Source organism: Petromyzon marinus, chromosome 76, assembly GCF_048934315.1.
Source record: "Petromyzon marinus isolate PM22_M1 ecotype Great Lakes invasive population chromosome 76, UKy_Petmar_22M1.pri1.0, whole genome shotgun sequence".
NCBI classification, from domain to species: Eukaryota; Metazoa; Chordata; class Hyperoartia; order Petromyzontiformes; family Petromyzontidae; genus Petromyzon; species Petromyzon marinus.
This window is the reverse complement of record NC_133742.1, coordinates 527,384-549,971: the sequence shown is the minus strand read 5'-3', so window position 1 is coordinate 549,971 and position 22,588 is coordinate 527,384. Positions and strand designations below refer to the sequence as shown.

At 55.3% G+C, this 22,588-nt stretch overlaps 1 protein-coding gene across 2 annotated transcripts in view; it reads left to right on the top strand.

Moving 5' to 3' along the window:
* Positions 1-21,295, top strand: part of LOC116958353 (suppressor of hairless protein homolog) — a 38,814-nt gene extending 17,519 nt beyond the window's left edge. The window contains exons 6-10 of one of the 2 annotated variants that reach the window (XM_076056479.1): positions 1,796-1,908; positions 5,055-5,195; positions 13,641-13,796; positions 14,734-14,837; positions 20,784-21,295. In XM_076056479.1, the coding sequence (XP_075912594.1) occupies positions 1,796-1,908; positions 5,055-5,195; positions 13,641-13,796; positions 14,734-14,837; positions 20,784-21,147 (878 nt within the window). In that variant the 3' untranslated portion in view covers positions 21,148-21,295. The remainder of the gene's footprint in view (positions 1-1,795; positions 1,909-5,054; positions 5,196-13,640; positions 13,797-14,733; positions 14,838-20,783) is intronic. The other variant, XM_076056480.1, reaches the window with a different exon arrangement.
* The last annotated feature ends 1,293 nt before the right edge of the window (positions 21,296-22,588 follow it).

The following is a 22,588-nucleotide window of genomic DNA, read 5'->3' as shown; positions in this document are numbered from 1 at the left end:
CCCACTCACCCTCCTACTCACCCACTCACTCACACACTCACTCACCCATACACTCATCCACTCACTCACCCACTTATCTACACACCCATACACTCACCCACTCATTCACCCACCCACTCACCCACTCACTCACTCACCCACTCACTTGCCCACTCACCCATCTCTCATGTACCACACAGTGCTGGCCTTTGTAGGCGCTGCTACTGCTGCTACGAGCAACACTTGCCCCTTCAGCCTGCTAGAGGCTACACGGGGGACCTTTGTCTGTGTCTACCTTCATAGACACTGCTGCTGCTACTCGCTACTAACACCACTTGCCCCTACAGCCTGCTAGAGGCTACACGGGGGACCTTTGTCTGTGTCTACCTTCATAGGCGCTGCTGCTGCTACTCGCTACTAACACCACTTGCCCCTACAGCCTGCTAGAGGCTACACGGGGGACCTTTGTCTGTGTCTACCTTCATAGGCGCTGCTGCTGCTACTCGCTACTAACAGCACTTGCCCCTACAGCCTGCTAGAGGCTACACGGAGGACCTTTGTCTGTGTCTACCTTCATAGACGCTGCTGCTGCTACTCGCTACTACCAACAGCACTTGCCCCTACAGCGCTGTTAGAGGCTACACGGGGGACCTTTGTCTGTGTCTACCTTCATAGGCGCTGCTGTTGCTACTCGCTACTAACAGCACTTGCCCCTACAGCCTGCTAGAGGCTACACGGGGGACCTTTGTCTGTGTCTACCTTCATAGGCACTGCTGCTGCTACTCGCTACTACCAACAGCACTTGCCCCTACAGCCTGCTAGAGGCTACACGGGGGACCTTTGTCTGTGTCTACCTTCATAGGCACTGCTGCTGCTACTCGCTACTACCAACAGCACTTGCCCCTACAGCCTGCTAGAGGCTACACGGGGGACCTTTGTCTGTGTCTACCTTCATAGGCGCTGCTGCTGCTACTCGCTACTAACAGCACTTGCCCCTACAGCCTGCTAGAGGCTACACGGAGGACCTTTGTGTCTACCTTCATAGACGCTGCTGCTGCTACTCGCTACTACCAACAGCACTTGCCCCTACAGCGCTGTTAGAGGCTACACGGGGGACCTTTGTCTGCGTCTACCTTCATAGACGCTGCTGCTGCTGCTACTCGCTACTACCAGCAGCACTTGCCCCTACAGCGCTGTTAGAGGCTACACGGGGGACCTTTGTCTGTGTCTACCTTCATAGGCGCTGCTGTTGCTACTCGCTACTAACAGCACTTGCCCCTACAGCCTGCTAGAGGCTACACGGGGGACCTTTGTCTGCGTCTACCTTCATAGGCGCTGCTGCTGCTGCTACTCGCTACTACCAGCAGCACTTGCCCCTACAGCGCTGTTAGAGGCTACACGGGGGACCTTTGTCTGTGTCTACCTTCATAGACGCTGCTGTTGCTACTCGCTACTAACAGCACTTGCCCCTACAGCCTGCTAGAGGCTACACGGGGGACCTTTGTCTGCGTCTACCTTCATAGACGCTGCTGCTGCTACTCGCTACTACCAACAGCACTTGCCCCTACAGCCTGCTAGAGGCTACACGGGGGACCTTTGTCTGTGGCTACCTTCATAGACACTGCTGCTGCTACTCGCTACTACCAACAGCACTTGCTCCTACAGCCTGCTAGAGGCTACACGGGGGACCTTTGTCTGCGTCTACCTTCATAGGCACTGCTGCTGCTGCTACTCGCTACTACCAGCAGCACTTGCCCCTACAGCGCTGTTAGAGGCTACACGGGGGACCTTTGTCTGTGTTTCGTCCGTGGTGCAGTGGACGACGAAGAGTCGGAGGGTGAGGAGTTCACGGTGCGTGACGGATACATCCACTACGGGCAGACGGTGAAGCTGGTCTGCTCAGTGACGGGCATGGCGTTACCTCGCCTGGTACACACACACTCACACACGTGCACACACAGTCACACACGTACACACACTCACACGTGCACACACAGTCACACACGTACACACACTCACACACGTGCACACACAGTCACACACACACACACACACGTACACACACACTCACACACGTGCACACACAGTCACACACACAGTCACACACGTACACACACTCGCACACAGTCACACACACTCGCACACAGTCACACACACTCGCACACAGTCACACACACTCACACACGTACACACACAGTCACACACACACAGTCACACACGTGCACACACAGTCACACACACTCACACGTACACACACTCACACACGTACACACACAGTCACACACACACACACAGTCACACACGTACACACACGTACACACACTCACACACGTACACACACTCACACACGTACACACGTGCACACACAGTCACACACACACTCACACACACACTCACACACGTGCACACACAGTCACACACACACACACGTACACACACTCACACACGTACACACTCACACAGTCACACACGTACACACACTCACACACGTACACACGTACACACTCACACACTCACACACGTGCACACACAGTCACACACACAGTCACACACGTACACACACTCGCACACAGTCACACACACTCGCACACAGTCACACACACTCACACACGTACACACACAGTCACACACACACAGTCACACACGTGCACACACAGTCACACACACTCACACGTACACACACTCACACACGTACACACACAGTCACACACACACACACAGTCACACACGTACACACACAGTCACACACAGTCACACACGTACACACACAGTCACACACACTCACACACGTACACACACAGTCACACACACAGTCACACACGTACACACACTCGCACACAGTCACACACAGTCACACACGTACACACGTACACACACTCACACACTCACACGTACACACACTCACACTCACACGTACACACACTCACACACTCACACGTACACACACACACTCACACACAGTCACACACACTCACAGACACACCTACACACACACACTCACACACAGTCACACACACGTACACACACTCACACACTCACACGCTCACACGTACACACACTCACACACTCACACACACTCACACACTCACACACTTACACTTACACTCACACGTACAACAACAACAACCACAACCGCCATTCGCCACTAAGTGGCAGTGACATCACCACGACGCTTGTGCCAGGCCATGTGCACCTTGAGGCCACGTGAAGTGTCGAACGCCCGCTGGCAGGAGGTCACGGGGCAGACCCAGGTGCCACGGGTCGACTGACTGAGATGACTGGCTGATGCACCACCTGTGCCCCCTACTGTGCCAACCTGCTGTGCTTTAGCCACCCGGCGCTCCGCTTGTTGTGAGCATCGCTCCTCCGCCCTCCGTTGTTGGATGGCGACTGCCTCCAACTGCCCAGTAGCGTCCTTCACGAGCCTCCTCCACAGAGGCCGATCTTGACACCGCTGGTACCGGTCATCGGCAAGTCCACTCAGCTCCACGTCCTCCCGTACCACGTCACTCCGTTTCTTCTCTAGCCCGTGCCGCGCCCGTTTAGCCCCCTCCATCCGGCCGAACAAAAGCTTTTTCGGCATGCGCTGGCTGGGCATGCGGGCTACATGGTCCAGCCAATGCAGCCTTGTCTGCCGGAGGAGCTCACCGATGGGACCTTGCCCAGATCTTTCAAGGATTTGTGAGCTCCTCACACAATCCAGCGTGGTTAAACCCAGGATGGATCGTAGGCAGGCCAGCCTAAATGTTTTTAACCGGCGAAGATGTTCCATTAGGGGGGTCCACGTTTCGGCACAACAACCCCCTACCTCCTCGCGGTACCGGACGGGAAACTCTGTCGTGGACAGTGCTGTGGGGGGAGGGCCAATTCCGATTGGCCTCTCCTCTCATGGCGTCTGTGACCACCACAGTGGCTAAACGGGGGCTCTGGACGGGTGCGAGGGGCTGGTAACCCCTCCACCTTCAACATTTTTACCACGAAACCACGAATACAAATGTACCAGTCACACACACTCACAGACACACAGACAGACACACCTACACACACACTCACACGTACACACACACACGTACACACACAGACACACAGACAGACACATCTACACACACACACGTACACACACTCACACACAGTCACACACGCTCACAGACAGACACACCTACACACACTCACACGTACACACACACACTCACACGTACACACACTCACAGACACACAGACACACACCTACACACTCACACATACTCACACACAGTCACACACACTCACAGACACACAGACAGACACACCTACACACACACACACAAAGATAAAGATCCCCCATGTAACCTTAACAGACTGTTGTGGCAAGTGCTGTTAGCGAGCAGCACCTGTGATGGCCGCCGCTGTGGTACACGAGGGGGGTGGGTGGTCAGCACCACGCCCGGCCGCCTTTGTCTCCCCGGTGGCGATGTTTACACACCGCACCAGGTACTCATTTGTGGTTGAGTCTACCTAGGGGAGGCCCAGGACTGGTTCAGATAATCGTCACCGGCGTTGGCCGTGAGCGGGAATCGAACCCAGGTCGCCGGGTTTGGAGCGCGGCGTAGCGCTAACCACTACACCCACCGCTCCCCATCCATGTGTCTCCCCCTGTGTGTGTGTGTGTCCGTGTGTGTCCGTGTGTGTCCGCGTGTGTGTGTGTGTGTGTCCGTGTGTGTGTGTGTCCGCGTGTGTGTGTGTGTGTCCGCGTGTGTGTGTGCCCGTGTGTGTCCCCGCGTGTGTGTAACCCCGCGTGTGTGTGTCCCCGCGTGTGTGTGTGTGTCTGTGTGTGTCCACGTGTGTGTGTTCCCATGTGTGTGTGTGTCCCCGTGTGTGTGTGTCTGTGTGTGTCCACGTGTGTGTGTTCCCATGTGTGTGTGTGTCCGCGTGTGTGTGTGTCCCCGCGTGTGTGTAACCCCGTGTGTGTGTGTGTGTGTCTGTGTGTGTCCACGTGTGTGTGTAACCCTGTGTGTGTGTCCCCGCGCGTGTGTGTGTCTGTGTGTGTTCCCACGTGTGTGTGTCCCCATGTGTGTGTGTCCACGTGTCCCGGACAGATAATCCGAAAGGTGGACAAGCAGACAGCGCTGTTGGATGCGGATGACCCGGTGTCCCAGCTGCACAAGTGTGCCTTTTACCTGAAGGACACGGAGCGCATGTACCTGTGTCTCTCTCAGGAGCGCATCATCCAGTTCCAGGTGAGTACACACACACACATTGATGCACACAGACACACACAACAACAACAACAACCATCATTCGCCACTAAGTGGCGGTGACGTCACCACGACGCTTGTGCCAGGCTATGTGCACCTTGAGGCCACGTGAAGTGTCGAACGCCCGCCGGCAGGAAGTCACGGGGCAGACCCAGCAGGTGCCACGGGTCGACTGACTGAGATGACTGGCTGATGCACCACCTGTGCCCCCTACTGTGCCAACCCGCTGTGCCTTAGCCACCCGGCGCTCCGCTCGTTGTTGTGAGCGTCGTTCCTCCGCCCTCCGTTGTTGTTGGAGGGCGACTGCCTCCACCTGCCCAGTAGCAGCGTCCTTCACGAGCCTCCTCCACAGAGGCCGATCTTGACACCGCTGGTACCAGTCATCGGCAAGTCCGCTCAGCTCCACGTCCTCCTGTACCACATCACTCCATCTCTTCTCTAGCCCATGCCGTGCCCGTTTAGCCCCCTCTATCCGGCCGAACAAAAGCTGTTTGGGCATGCGGTGATTGGGCATGCGGGCTACATGGCCCAGCCAATGCAGCCTTGCCCGCCGGAAGAGCTCACCAATGGACTTTGTCCAGATCTTTCGAGGATTTGTGAGCTCCTCACACAATCCAGCCCGGTTAAACCCAGGATTGATCGTAGGCAGGCCAGCTTAAATGTTTCTAACCGGCGAAGATGTTCCAATCGGGGGTCTACGTTTCCCAAGCATAGAGAAGGGAGGGAATGACCGTGGCCGAGAAGACCTGAAGCTTAGTGCGGAGCGACAGACCAGGTAGCTTCCACACAGCGTTACGCAACCGATGAAAAGATAATGCCGCTCGACTGATTCCGAGTGAGACCTCTGCTGTTAAACCTGTTATGACACACACACAAACACACACACAGAGAGACACACAGATACACACACACAGACACACACACAGACACACACACACAGACACACACACACACAGACACATACACACAGACACACAGACACAAAGGTAACAAAGACAAAGATCCCCCAAATAGCCTTAACAGACTGTAGGGGCAAGTGCTGTTAGCGAGCACCTATGAAGGCCGGAACGGTACACGAGGGGGTGGGTGGCCAGCACCACGCCCGACCGCCTTTGTCTCCCTAGTGGCAATGTTTTTATCCACCGCACCAGGTACTCATTTGAGGCTGAGTCGACCTAGGGGAGGCCCGGGACCGGTTCAGATAATCGTCACTGGTGTTGGCCGTGAGCAGGAATCGAACCCGGGTTGCCAGGTTCATAGCGCAGCGCGCTAACTGCTACACTACCGCTCCCCACACAGACACACACAGACACACAGACAACAACAACAACAACAACCGCCATTCGCCACTAAGTGGCGGTGACGTCACCACGACGCTTGTGCCAGGCTATGTGCACCCTGAGGCCACGTGAAGTGTCGAACGCCCGCTGGCAGGAGGTCACGGGGCAGACCCAGGTGCCACGGGTCGACTGACTGAGATGACTGGCTGATGCACCACCTGTGCCCCCTACTGTGCCAACCTGCTGTGCTTTAGCCACCCGGCGCTCCGCTCGCTGTTGTGAGCGTCGCTCCTCCGCCCTCCGTTGTTGTTGGAGGGCGACTGCCTCCAACTGCCCAGTAGCATCCTTCACGAGCCTCCTCCACAGAGGCCGATCTTGACACCGCTGGTACCAGTCATCGGCAAGTCCACTCAGCTCCACGTCCTCCTGTACCACATCACTCCATCTCTTCTCTAGCCCGTGCCGCGCCCGCTTAGCCCCCTCAATCCGGCCAAACAAAAGCTGTTTCGGCATGCGGTGGCTGGGCATGCGGGCTACATGACCCAGCCATCGCAGCCTTGCCTGCCGGAGGAGCTCACCGATGGGACCCTGCCCAGATCTTTCAAGGATTTGTGAGCTCCTCACACAATCCAGTCTGGTTAAACCCAGGATGGATCGTAGGCAGGCCAGCCTAAATGTTTCTAACCGGCGAAGATGTTCCATTAGGGGGGTCCACGTTTCGCAAGCGTAGAGAAGGGAGGGAATGACCGTGGCCGAGAAGACCTGAAGTTTAGTGCGGAGCGACAGACCAGGTAGCTTCCACACAGCGTTACGCAACCGATGAAAAGATATTGCCGCTCGACTGATTCGGAGTGAGACCTCTGCTGTTAAACTGGAGCCAGTCATAAGCACACTGCCCAGGTATGGGAAACTCTCCACTCTCTCCACAACTGCCCCATCACCGATTGGGAGTTGTGGTGGTGGAGTGTCCGATGGTACAAAATACCCAGGCAGGTGCTTAGTTTTGGTGGGGCTGATGGTAAGGCCCCACCTCTTAGTGGCACGCTCCAGTCTCAGCAGCAGCGTCTCCAACTCCTCCTCTGACTGAGCAGCTATTACCAAGTCATCAGCATACATAACGTGGTTGAGCAATAGGGAGCCATCCCTTGACCGCACCCGGGCATCGATTAGCCTCCCATTATATCTGTACCATATGGAGATTCCCCCGGTACAGCTATTGAAGGCTTCACGAACTACGTGGTCAAAATAGATGTTAAATAATGTGGGAGCCAGAGGACATCCCTGTCGCACCCCAAGGTGTACAGGGAATGGCTCTGACTCCCGGCCACGTAGTTTTACCCGGGCCCGCTCACCATCATGAAGGTCCTTAATGATCGTGAGCAGAGGGTCAGGTACTCCAAAAGCACGAAGAACGACCCAGAGCCCAGGCCTACTGATGGTATCATAGGCCTTGACCAGGTCAATAAAGCAGAGATGTAGGTCTTGTTGGAATTCCCTACACCTCTGCTGTAGCAGACGGACAGAAAATATGGCATCTGTGCAGGACCGCCCTTTCCTGAAACCACATTGGGGCTCCGCAAGCCTCTCCTCAGCGTGCCTGGCAAGGCGATGCTGAATAATCCTTGCCAGGACCTTTCCCGGCACACTGAGGAGTGAGATGCCCCTGTAGTTGTTACAGTCTGTGCGGTCCCCCTTCTTAAAAAGGGGGACCACCAGGGCATCCTTCCAATCCTGCGGAACCCGTCCAGTGGTCCAGACTGTTGTTATGATGTCATATAGGGCAGTCTGTGCACAAACGCCACCCTCCCTCAGCATTTCGCTTGGGAGATCATCTCTGCCCGCTGCCTTTCCTGGTCTCAGACTCCGTATCGCCTTCAATACTTCCTCAGCAGATGGCACCTCAGCCAGCCACTCACAGGGGGTGACTTCATCCAATATTTGAGGCACCGCAGCCTCAGCAGGGTCATCCTCACTTTGTGCCACGATGTTTTCCTGGCTGAGGGATTTTCCCTCCCCCAGGACCTCACAGAAATGCTCAGCAAATCTGCGAACCTGTTCCTGGGGGTCGGAAATTGGATCACCGTTTTTTCCCCTAATGATGGTAATAGGTGTGGCGCTGCAGGTTACTTTTTTGATGGAGTTAAATAGAGATTTGTGATCACGGGCCACTGAGGCAGACTCCATCTCCTCAGCAACCCGCGACCACCACCCATCCTTGCAGCGCCTCACGGCTCTCCGAACCTCCGAGCGAAGGCTGCGGTAAGCCTCCTCATTCTCTGACGTGGGATTCTGTAGCCGATGACAGTGGGCCTGTCGCTTTTTCTCAACCATCGTGAACAACTCCTCTGTCATCCAGGGTGTCTGGGGAGGTCTGGACCGCGTACCCAAAGCAGCCATTGCAGCTGCATGAGTCACAGTCCTAAACCTCGCCCATTTACCCTCGACATCAGGAGGAGTCGGGGACGATACCAATCCCAGCCGCAAGCGATGATGAAATTCTCGCTTGCAACTTTCATCAGATAACTGAGACCAGGCCACTTTAGGTTGGAATGGTGTCCTGGGTGTACACCCACCACCGGAGTGGAAGAATGGCCGGCGCATCTTACAGATGACTAGTCGATGGTCAGAGGGCAGATCAGCTCCACGGTAGGTCCTGGTGTCAAGGACATGGGCTCGCATTCGCTGGTCCGTCACTATGTAGTCCAGCAGATGTTCTTGCTTGGACCCGGCATGCATCCATGATGTTGTGTGGATGCGCCGATGCCGGAACAGCGTGTTGGTAATTACAAGCCCATGGGCTGCACAAAAATCTAGCAGCCTCCTACCGTTGTTATTGAGCTGATCTGGCCCATGCCCTCCAATCACTCCAGACCAGGTGCCAGTATCATGACCAACTCGGGCATTGAAGTCACCCAACATGATGACTCTATCCCGAGGGGCCACTTTAGCCAGCACCTGTGACAGGAGGTCATAGAAGGCATCTGACTCATCGGCTTTGCCTGCATCCCTCCACGGATGTTCATCTTCGGTGGGGGCATAAGTAACCACGACCACCATTCCTCGCCTCCGGTTGATGGGAAGGCGAGCCCAAAGTAGCCTGGGGCTTACAGCTTCCCACACCTCACCGCCACGCTCCCACGCCCCCTTCATTCTTTTGTTCAAAAGAAGACCCACACCCTGTTGTTTGGCGGTCTGCTGCCCCGAGTAGAGGACTGTCCACCCCTCATGGTGGCAGGAGCCAGAGCCGGTCCACCGGACCTCCTGAATGCCGCATAGATCCAGGCGGTACCGGTCCAGCTCCCGACAGAGGAGTGGCAGCCTCTCCTCTGCAGTGAGCGTTCGAACATTCCACGTGGCCAACCGTAGTGACTTTTCGTTGTTTCTGGAGTAGCCCCGAGGGTAGGTATTCAATCTCCTGGCTCCGCCAATTGGGGTTTGGCCAGGAGACGTCATAGACGCCTGGCCCCCCGGGGCCTCCGGCACAAGCTTAGTTGTTACATATTTCAGTTTAATTCGTAGTTTCGTGGTAATTAATTGAAGGTGGAGGGGTTACCAGCCCCTCGCACCCGTCCAGAGCCCCCGTTTAGCCCCTGTGGTGGACACATATGCCATGAGGGGAGGAGCCAATCAAAATTGGATCTCCCCCCACAGCGCTGTCCACGACAGAGTTGCCCGTCCGGCACCGCGAGGAGGTAGGGGGTTGTTTTGCCGGACACACAGACACACACACAGACACACACACAGACACAGACACACACAGACACACACACACAGATACACACACACAGACACACACACACAGATACACACACAGATACACACACACAGATACACACACACAGATACACACACACAGGTACACACACACAGATACACACACAGATACACACACAGATACACACACACAGATACACACACACAGATACACACACAGATACACACACAGATACACAGGTACACACACACAGACACACACACAGATACACACACAGATACACACACACAGACAGACACACAGATACACACACACACACAGACACACACACAGACACACACACAGACACACACAGATACACACACAGATACACACACACAGACACACAGACAGACACATACACAGACAAACACACAGACACACACACAGACACACACACAGACACACACACAGACACAGACACACACAGACACAGACACGCACACAGATACAGATACATACACACAGACACACACACAGATACACACACAGATACACAGGTACACACACACACACAGATACACACACAGATACACACAGATACACACACACAGATACACACAGATGCACAGGTACACACACACACACACAGACACACACACAGACACACACACAGATACACACACAGATACACACAGATACACAGGTACACACAGACACACACACAGACACACACAGACGCACAGATACACAGACACACACAGACAAACACACAGATACACAGGTACACACACACACAGACACACACACAGACACACACAGACACACACACAGATACACACACAGGTACACAAACAGACACACACACAGACACACAGACACACAGACACACACAGATACACACACAGACACATACAGACACACACACAGACACATACAGACACACACACAGATACACACAGATACACAGGTACACACACACGCAGACACACACACAGACACACACAGACACACAGACACACACGCAGATACACACACAGACCCACACAGACAAACACACAGACACACACACAGACGCACACAGACACACACAGACACACAGACACACACACAGATACACACACAGACACACACAGACAAACACACAGACACACACACAGATACACACACACACAGATACACAGGTACACACACACGGAGCGCATGTACCTCTGTCTCAGGAGTGCATCATCCAGTTCCAGGTGAGGATACACACACACACAGACACACACAGACACACACACATACACACACAGACACACACAGATACACACAGACACGCACAAATACACATTGATACACACAGACACGCACATACACACACAGACACACACAGATACGCACAGACACACACAGACACACACAGATACACATTGATACACACATATACACATTGATACACACAGATACACATTGATACACACAGATACACACAGACACGCACATACACACACAGACACACACAGATACACATTGATACACATTGATACACACAGATACGCACAGACACACACAGATACACACAGATACACATTGATACACACAGATACACACAGACACGCACATACACACACAGATACACACAGACACGCACATACATACAGACACACACAGATACACACAGATACACACAGATACACATTGATACACACAGATACACACAGACACGCACAGATACACACAGACACACATTGATACACACAGACACACACAGATACACACAGATACACATTGATACACACAGACACGCACATACACACACAGACACACACAGATACACACACACAGATACACACACATACACACACAGACACACACAGATACATACACACACAGACACACACAGATACACACACATACACACACAGATACACACATACACACACAGATACACACAGATACACACAGACACACACAGATACACATTGATACACACAGACACACACAGATACACACAGATACACACAGACACACATTGATACACACAGACATGCACATACACACACAGACACACACAGATACACACAGATACACATTGATACACACAGACACACACAGATACACATTGATACACACAGACACACACACAGATACACACAGACACACACAGATACACATTGATACACACAGATACACACAGATACACATTGATACACACAGACACGCACAGATACACACAGACACACACAGATACACATTGATACACACAGACACGCACATACACACACAGACACACACAGATACACACAGATACACACAGACACAAGCATAGACACGCACAGATACACACAGATACACACAGATACACACAGATACACACAGATACACAGAGACACACACAGATACACACACAGATACACACACAGACACACACAGATACACACAGATACACAGAGGCACACACAGATACACACAGACACACACACAGATACACACAGACACACACAGATACACACAGATACACACAGATACACACAGGCACACACAGATACACACAGATACACACACAGATACACACACAGATACACACACATAGATACACACACACAGATACACACAAACAGATACAAACAGATACACACACACAGATACACACACAGATACACACACACAGATACACACACAGATACACACAGATACAAACACAGATACACACACACAGATACACACACACACATACATACACACAGACACACACAGACACACACACAGATACACACAGATACACAGAGGCACACACAGATACACACAGACACACACACAGACACACAGATACACACAGATACACACACAGACACACACAGACACACACAGACACACACAGACACACACACAGATACACACAGACACACACAGACACACACACAGACACACAGACACATACACAGACACACACACAGACACACACACAGACACACACACAGACACACAGATACACACACACAGATACACACAGACACACACACACAGACACACACAGACACACACACAGATACACACACAGATACACACACAGACACACACACAGATACACACACATACACACACAGATACACACAGATACACATTGATACACACAGACACACACACACAGACACACACAGATACACACACAGATACACACACAGGTACACACACAGACACACACACAGACACACACACACACAGACACACACACAGACACACACACAGACACACACACAGACACACACACAGACACACACACAGACACACACAGACACACACACAGACACACACACAGGTACACAAGTACATAGATACAGAGAGAGACGCACACAGACAGTGACCATCCATCACGTCTCCGTGTCTCACCCCCACCCCCACCCGTGTCTCACCCCCACCCCCCCCCGCCATGTCCACCACCACCACCGCCACCCCCGCCGTGTCCCCCAGGCGACGCCGTGCCCCAAGGAGCTGAACAAGGAGATGATCAACGACGGTGCCTCGTGGACCATCATCAGCACGGACAAGGCGGAGTACACCTTCTACGAGGGCATGGGGCCCGTCAGCGCGCCCGTCACACCCGTGCCCGTCGTCGAGAGCCTGCAGGTGCTCACGGGGGTCACCGGGGGTCACCGGAGGGTCACCGGGGGTCACCGGGGGTCACCGGGGCGATGGGGGTCACCGGGGCGACGGGGGTTGCTAGGACAGTCACGTAGGTAAAGTCACCCTACCTGACTTTCACCCAACGTGACTTTACCGAATAGAACAAAAGAGTATGGATCCTTGCAGTCACGAAAGCTTCACATCTAGAGTTGCTAGGACAGGTTACCAGCCGGGTGTCTCCGTGTCTCCTCGTGTCTCCGTGTCTCCCCGTGTCTCCCCGTGACCGTGTCTCCCCGTGTCTCCCCGTGACCGTGTCTCCCCGTGTCTCCCCGTGTCTCCCCGTGTCTCCCCGTGACCGTGTCTCCCCGTGACCGTGTCCCCGTGTCTCCCCGTGTCTCCCTGTGATCATGCCCCCGTGACCGTGTCTCCCCGTGACCGTGTCTCCCCGTGACCGTGTCTCCCCGTGACCGTGTCTCCCCGAGATCATGTCCCTGTGTCCCCGTGTCTCCCCGTGTCTCCCCGTGTCCCCGTGTCTCTCCGTGACCGTGTCTCCGTGTCTCTCCGTGACCGTGTCTCTGTGTCCCCGTTTCCCCGTGTATCTCCGTGACTGTGTCTCTGTGTCCCCGTGTACCCGTGTCTCCCGTGTCCCCGTGTCTCCCCGTGGCCGTGTCCCCGTGTCTCCCCGTGTCTCCCCGTGACCGTGTCCCCGTGTCTCCCCGTGACTGTGTCCCCGTGTCTCCCCGTGTCTCCCCGTGACCGTGTCCTCCCGTGTCTCCCCGTGTCTCTCCGTGACCGTGTCTCCGTGTCTCCCCGTGACCGTGTCTCCCCGTGATCATGTCCTCGTGTCTCCCCGTGTCTCCCCGTGACCATGTCCCCGTGTCTCCCCGTGTTTCCCCGTGTCTCCCCGTGACTGGGTCCCCGTGTCCCCCCGTGTCTCCAGCTGAATGGAGGCGGTGACGTGGCGATGCTGGAACTTACCGGACAGAATTTCACGCCCAACCTCAGGGTCTGGTTTGGAGATGTGGAGGCCGAGACCATGTACCGGTAATCTCGCGCACACACGCACACATGCAGACGCACAGACACGCACGGACACGCACAGACACGCACATGCAGACGCACAGACACGCACGAACACATGCAGACGCACAGACACGCACGCACGCACACACACGCACGGACACGCACACATGCAGACACACGGACACGCACGGATACATGCAGATGCACAGACACGCACTCACGGACACGCACACATACACGGACACGCACGCACACATGCAGACGCACAGACACGCACTCACGCACGGACACGCACACGCGGACATGCAGACACACGCACGCACGCACGCACACGCACGCCCACAAAGTTGGTGCGAATAATCGCACCAACTGTTGTCACCTTCTCACCAAGCTGCTTGGCAATGGTCTTGTAGCCCATTCCAGCCTTGTGTAGGTCTACAATCTTGTCCCTGACATCCTTGGAGAGCTCTTTGGTCTTGGCCATGGTGGAGAGTTTGGAATCTGATTGATTGATTGCTTCTGTGGACAGGTGTCTTTTATACAGGTAACAAGCTGAGATTAGGAGCACTCCCTTTAAGAGTGTGCTCCTAATCTCAGCTCGTTACCTGTATAAAAGACACCTGGGAGCCAGAAATCTTTCTGATTGAGAGGGGGTCAAATACTTATTTCCCTCTTTAAAATGCAAATCAATTTATAACATTTTTGACATGCGTTTTTCTGTATTTTGTTGTTGTTATTCTGTCTCTCACTGTTCAAATAAACCTACCATTAAAATTATAGACTGATCATTTCTTTGTCAGTGGGCAAACGTACAAAATCAGCAGGGGATCAAATACTTTTTTTCCCTCACTGTATATACACTCACCAGATACACAAAGACCCCCCCGTGTAGCCTTAACAGACTGTCGGGGCAAGTGCTGTTAGCGAGCAGCAGCTACAAAACCCAGAACGGTACACGAGGGGGTGGGTGGCCAGCACCACGCCCGGCCGCCTTTGTCTCCCCAGTGGCGATGTTTACTACACACCGCACCAGGTACCTTATTGAGGCTGAGTCGACCTAGGGGAGGCCCAGGGACCGGTTCAGATAATCGTCACTGACGGTGTTGGCCGTGAGCCGGAATGGAACTCGGTTCGCTGGGTTCGTAGCGCAGCGTAGTGCTAACCACTACACCCACCGCTCCCCACACACACAGATACACACACAGACAAACATACAATCACACAGATGCACACTCACACATACAACAACAACAACAACAACCGTCATTCGCCACTAAGTGGCGGTGACGTCACCACGACGCTTGTGCCAGGCCATGTGCACGTTGAGGCCACGTGAAGTGTCGAACGCCCGCTGGCAGGAGGTCACTGGGCAGACCCAGCAGGTGCCACGGGTCGACTGACTGAGATGATTGAGATGACTGGCTTGATGCACCACCTGTGCCCCCTACTGTGCCAACTTGCTGTGCTTTAGCCACCCGGCGCTCCGCTCGTTGTTGTGAGCGTCGCTGTGCTGACAGCATGCTGTGTCTGTGTCTCTCTCTCTCACCAGCTGTGCTGACAGCATGCTGTGTCTGTGTCTCTCTCTCCACCAGCTGTGCTGACAGCATGCTGTGTCTGTGTCTCTCTCTCACCACCAGCTGTGCTGACAGCATGCTGTGTCTGTGTGTCTCTCTCTCTCACCACCAGCTGTGCTGACAGCATGCTGTGTCTGTGTCTCTCTCTCACCACCAGCTGTGCTGACAGCATACTGTGTGTGTGCGTGTCTCTCTCTCTCTCACTACCAGCTGTGCTGAGGGCATGCTGTTTGTGTCTCTCTCTCTCACCACCAGCTGTGCTGACAGCATGCTGTGTCTGTGTCTCTCTCTCCCCACCAGCTGTGCTGACAGCATGCTGTGTCTGTGTCTCTCTCCCCACCAGCTGTGCTGAGAGCATGCTGTGTCTGTCTCTCACCACCAGCTGTGCTGACAGCATGCTGTGTCTGTGTCTCTCTCTCCCCACCAGCTGTGCTGACAGCATGCTGTGTCTCTCTCTCACCACCAGCTGTGCTGACAGCATGCTGTGTCTGTGTCTCTCTCTCATCACCAGCTGTGCTGACAGCATGCTGTGTCTGTCTCTCTCTCTCCCCACCAGCTGTGCTGACAGCATGCTGTGTCTGTCTTTCTCTCACCACCAGCTGTGCTGACAGCATGCTGTGTCTGTCTCTCTCTCTCCCCACCAGCTGTGCTGACAGCATGCTGTGTCTGTGTCTCTCTCTCCCCACCAGCTGTGCTGACAGCATGCTGTGTCTGTCTCACTGTCACCACCAGCTGTGCTGAGGGCATGCTGTGTCTGTCTCTCTCTCTCCCCACCAGCTGTGCTGACAGCATGCTGTGTCTGTCTCTCTCTCCCCACCAGCTGTGCTGACAGCATGCTGTGTCTGTGTCTCTCTCTCTCCCCACCAGCTGTGCTGACAGCATGCTGTGTCTCTCTCTCACCACCAGCTGTGCTGACAGCATGCTGTGTCTGTGTGTGTGTCTCTCTCTCTCCCCACCAGCTGTGCTGACAGCATGCTGTGTCTGTGTCTCTCTCACCAGCTGTGCTGACAGCATGCTGTGTCTGTGTCTCTCTCTCTCTCACCAGCTGTGCTGACAGCATGCTGTGTCTCTCTCCCCACCAGCTGTGCTGACAGCATGCTGTGTCTTTGTCTCTCTGTCCACCAGCTGTGCTGACAGCATGCTGTGTCTCTCTCTCTCTCCCCACCAACTGTGCTGACAGCATGCTGTGTCTGTGTCTCTCTCCCCACCAGCTGTGCTGACAGCATGCTGTGTCTGTCTCTCACCAGCTGTGCTGACAGCATGCTGTGTCTCTCTCTCTCTCTCTCACCAGCTGTGCTGACAGCATGCTGTGTCTCTCTCTCCCCACCAGCTGTGCTGAGAGTCTCTCTCTCTCTCCCCACCAGCTGTGCTGACAGCATGCTGTGTCTCTCTCTCCCCACCAGCTGTGCTGACAGCATGCTGTGTCTCTCTCTCTCTCCCCACCAGCTGTGCTGAGAGCATGCTGTGTCTGTGTCTCTCTCACCACCAGCTGTGCTGACAGCATGCTGTGTCTGTGTCTCTCTCTCTCTCACCAGCTGTGCTGACAGCATGCTGTGTCTCTCTCTCTCTCTCCCCACCAGCTGTGCTGAGAGCATGCTGTGTCTGTGTCTCTCTCACCACCAGCTGTGCTGACAGCATGCTGTGTCTGTGTCTCTCTCTCACCACCAGCTGTGCTGACAGCATGCTGTGTCTGTGTCTCTCTCTCTCTCACCAGCTGTGCTGACAGCATGCTGTGTCTGTGTCTCTCTCTCCCCACCAGCTGTGCTGAGAGCATGCTGTGTCTGTCTCTCCCTCTCACCACCAGCTGTGCTGAGGGCATGCTGTGTCTGTGTCTCTCTCTCACCACCAGCTGTGCTGACAGCATGCTGTGTCTGTCTCTCCCTCTCACCACCAGCTGTGCTGAGGGCATGCTGTGTCTGCGTCTCTCTCTCACCACCAGCTGTGCTGACAGCATGCTGTGTCTGTCTCTCCCTCTCACCACCAGCTGTGCTGAGGGCATGCTGTGTCTGTGTCTCTCTCTCACCACCAGCTGTGCTGACAGCATGCTGTGTCTGTCTCTCCCTCTCACCACCAGCTGTGCTGAGGGCATGCTGTGTCTGCGTCTCTCTCTCACCACCAGCTGTGCTGACAGCATGCTGTGTCTGTCTCTCCCTCTCACCACCAGCTGTGCTGAGGGCATGCTGTGTCTGTGTCTCTCTCTCCCCACCAGCTGTGCTGACAGCATGCTGTGTCTCTCTCTCACCAGCTGTGCTGACAGCATGCTGTGTCTGTCTCTCCCCACCAGCTGTGCTGACAGCATGCTGTGTCTCTCTCTCTCTCTCCCCACCAGCTGTGCTGACAGCATGCTGTGTCTGTGTCTGTCTCTCTCACCACCAGCTGTGCTGACAGCATGCTGTGTCTCTCTCTCTCTCACCACCAGCTGTGTTGATAGCATGCTGTGTCTCTCTCTCTCTCTCCACCAGCTGTGCTGACAGCATGCTGTGTCTGTGTCTCTCTCTCTCACCAGCTGTGTCTGTGTCTGTGTCTCTCTCTCTCACCACCAGCTGTGCTGAGAGCATGCTGTGTCTGTGTCTCTCTCTCTCCCCACCAGCTGTGCTGACAGCATGCTGTCTGTGTCTCTCTCCCCACCAGCTGTGCTGACAGCATGCTGTGTCTGTGTCTCTCCCTCTCCCCACCAGCTGTGCTGACAGCATGCTGTGTCTCTCTCTCTCCCCACCAGCTGTGCTGACAGCATGCTGTGTCTCTCTCTCACCACCAGCTGTGCTGACAGCATGCTGTGTCTCTCTCTCTCCCCACCAGCTGTGCTGACAGCATGCTGTGTCTGTGTCTCTCTCTCTCCCCACCAGCTGTGCTGAGGGCATGCTGTGTCTCTCTCTCTCCACCAGCTGTGCTGACAGCATGCTGTGTCTGTGTCTCTCTCTCACCAGCTGTGCTGACAGCATGCTGTGTCTCTCTCTCCCCACCAGCTGTGCTGACAGCATGCTGTGTCTGTCTGTCTCTCTCCACCAGCTGTGCTGACAGCATGCTGTGTCTCTCTCTCCCCACCAGCTGTGCTGACAGCATGCTGTGTCTGTCTCACTCTCACCACCAGCTGTGCTGAGGGCATGCTGTGTCTGTGTCTCTCTCTCCCCACCAGCTGTGCTGACAGCATGCTGTGTCTGTGTCTCTCTCACCACCAGCTGTGCTGACAGCATGCTGTGTCTGTCTCTCTCTCTCTCTCCACCAGCTGTGCTGACAGCATGCTGTTGGTGTGTGTCTCTCTCTCTCCACCAGCTGTGCTGACAGCATGCTGTCTCTGTGTCTCTCACCACCAGCTGTGCTGACAGCATGCTGTGTGTGTCTCTCTCTCTCTCACCACCAGCTGTGCTGACAGCATGCTGTGTCTGTGTCTCTCACCACCAGCTGTGCTGACAGCATGCTGTGTCTCTCTCTCTCTCCCCACCAGCTGTGCTGACAGCATGCTGTGTCTGTGTCTCTCTCCCCACCAGCTGTGCTGACAGCATGCTGTGTCTCCCTCTCTCCCCACCAGCTGTGCTGACAGCATGCTGTGTCTGTCTCACCACCAGCTGTGCTGACAGCATGCTGTGTCTGTGTCTCTCTCACCAGCTGTGCTGAGAGCATGCTGTGTCTCTCTCACCACCAGCTGTGCTGACAGCATGCTGTGTCTGTCTCTCTCTCCCCACCAGCTGTGCTGACAGCATGCTGTGTCTGTGTCTCTCTCCCCACCAGCTGTGCTGACAGCATGCTGTCTCTCTCTCTCCCCACCAGCTGTGCTGACAGCATGCTGTGTCTGTGTCTCTCTCACCAGCTGTGCTGAGAGCATGCTGTGTCTGTGTCTCCCTCTCTCTCACCAGCTGTGTCTGTGTGTGTGTCTCCCTCTCCCCACCAGCTGTGCTGAGAGCATGCTGTGTCTGTGTCTCTCTCTCTCACCAGCTGTGTCTGTGTCTGTGTGTGTGTCTCTCCCTCTCCCCACCAGCTGTGCTGAGAGCATGCTGTGTCTGTGTCTCCCTCTCTCTCACCAGCTGTGTCTGTGTGTGTGTCTCCCTCTCCCCACCAGCTGTGCTGACAGCATGCTGTGTCTGTGTCTCTCTCTCTCTCACCAGCTGTGCTGAGAGCATGCTGTGTCTCTCTCTCTCACCAGCTGTGTCTGTGTCTGTGTGTGTGTCTCTCCCTCTCCCCACCAGCTGTGCTGAGAGCATGCTGTGTCTGTGTCTCTCTCTCTCTCACCAGCTGTGTCTGTGTCTGTGTGTCTCTCTCTCTCTCACCAGCTGTGCTGAGAGCATGCTGTGTCTGTGTGTGTGTCTCTCTCTCTCTCACCAGCTGTGTCTGTGTGTGTGTCTCTCTCTCTCTCACCAGCTGTGTCTGTGTGTGTGTCTCTCCCTCTCCCCACCAGCTGTGCTGAGAGCATGCTGTGCGTGGTGCCCGACATCTCGGCCTTCCGCGAGGGCTGGCGCTGGGTGAGGCAGCCGGTTCAGGTCCCCGTGACGCTCGTGCGCAGTGACGGCGTCATCTATGCCACGAGCCTCACCTTCACCTACACGCCCGAGCCGGGCCCTCGTCCGCACTGCAGCGCCGCCGGTGCCATCCTACGAGGAGGCGGCGGTGGTGGTGGTGGTGCCGGTGCCGGCGCCGGCGCCGGTGGCGGCGCCAACGCCGGCGGAGGAGGAGGAGGGAGTGGTGGGACGACGGAGCAGCAGCAGCAGATGGCGGAGGCGGGGGGAGTCGAGGTGCTGTCGTTGGCACCTCCGCTACAGTAGTGGCGGTGGTGGCGGTGGTGGCGGTGGTGGCGGGAGCGGCATCGGTGTCACAAGGTTCGGGAGAAGCGTCCGGGGTAGCGTCAGGGGTTGTGTCAGGGGTAGCGTCAGGGGAGTAGTGTCAGGGGTAGTGTGAGGGGTAGCGTCAGGGGAGTAGTGTCAGGGGTAGTGTCAGGGGTAGCGTCAGGGGTAGTGTCGGGTAGTGTCGGGAGTAGTGTCGGGGGTTGTGTCAGGGGTAGTGTCAGGGGTTGTGTCAGGGGTAGCGTCAGGGGTAGCGTCAGGGGTAGTGTCAGGGGTAGTGTCAGGGGTAGCGTCAAGGGTAGTGTCAGGGGAGTAGTGTCAGGGGTAGTGTCAGGGGTAACGTCAGGGGTAGCGTCAGGGGTGGTGTCAGGGGTAGCGTCAGGGGTAGTGTCAGGGGTAGTGTCAGGGGTAGTGTCAGGGGTAGTGTCAGGGGTAGTGTCAGGGGTGGTGTCAGGGGTGGTGTCAGGGGTGGCGTCAGGGGTAGCGTCAGGGGTAGCGTCAGGGGTAGCGTCAGGGGTGGCGTCAGGGGTGGCTTCAGGGGTAGCGTCAGGGGTAGCGTCAGGGGAGTAGTGTCAGGGGTAGCGTCAGGGGTAGCGTCAGGGGTAGCGTCAGGAGTAGTGTCAGGGGTAGCGTCAGGGGTAGCGTCAGGGGTAGCGTCAGGGGTAGCGTCAGGGGTAGCGTCAGGGGTAGCGTCAGGAGTAGTGTCAGGGGTAGTGTCAGGGGTAGCGGTGGAAGTGTCAGGGGTAGTGTCAGGGGTAGTCTCAGGGGTAGTGTCAGGGGTGGCGTCAGGGGTAGTGTCAGGGGTAGCGGTGGTAGTGTCAGGGGTAGTGTCAGGGGTAGTGTCAGGGGTAGTGTCAGGAGAGTAGCGTCAGGGTTTGTGTCGGGGGTAGTGTCAGGGGTAGTCTCAGGGGTAGTCTCAGGGGTGGCGTCAGGGGTAGTGTCAGGGGTAGTGTCAGGGGTAGCGTCAAGGGTAGTCTCAGGAGTAGTGTCAGGAGTAGTGTCAGGGGTAGTCTCAGGGGTAGTGTCAGGGGTAGTGTCAGGGGTAGTGGTGGAAGTGTCAGGGGTAGTCTCAGGAGTAGTGTCAGGGGTAGTGTCAGGGGTAGTCTCAGGGGTAGTGTCAGGGGTAGTGTCAGGGGTAGTGTCAGGGGTAGTGGTGGAAGTGTCAGGGGTAGTGTCAGGGGTAGTGTCAGGGGTAGTGTCAGGGGTAGCGGTGGAAGTGTCAGGGGTAGTGTCAGGGGTAGCGTCAAGGGTAGTCTCAGGAGTAGTGTCAGGAGTAGTGTCAGGGGTAGTCTCAGGGCTAGTCTCAGGGGTAGTGTCAGGGGTAGTGTCAGGGGTAGCGGTGGAAGTGTCAGGGGTAGTGTCAGGGGTGGCGTCAGGGGTAGTGTCAGGGGTAGCGGTGGAAGTGTCAGGGGTAGTGTCAGGG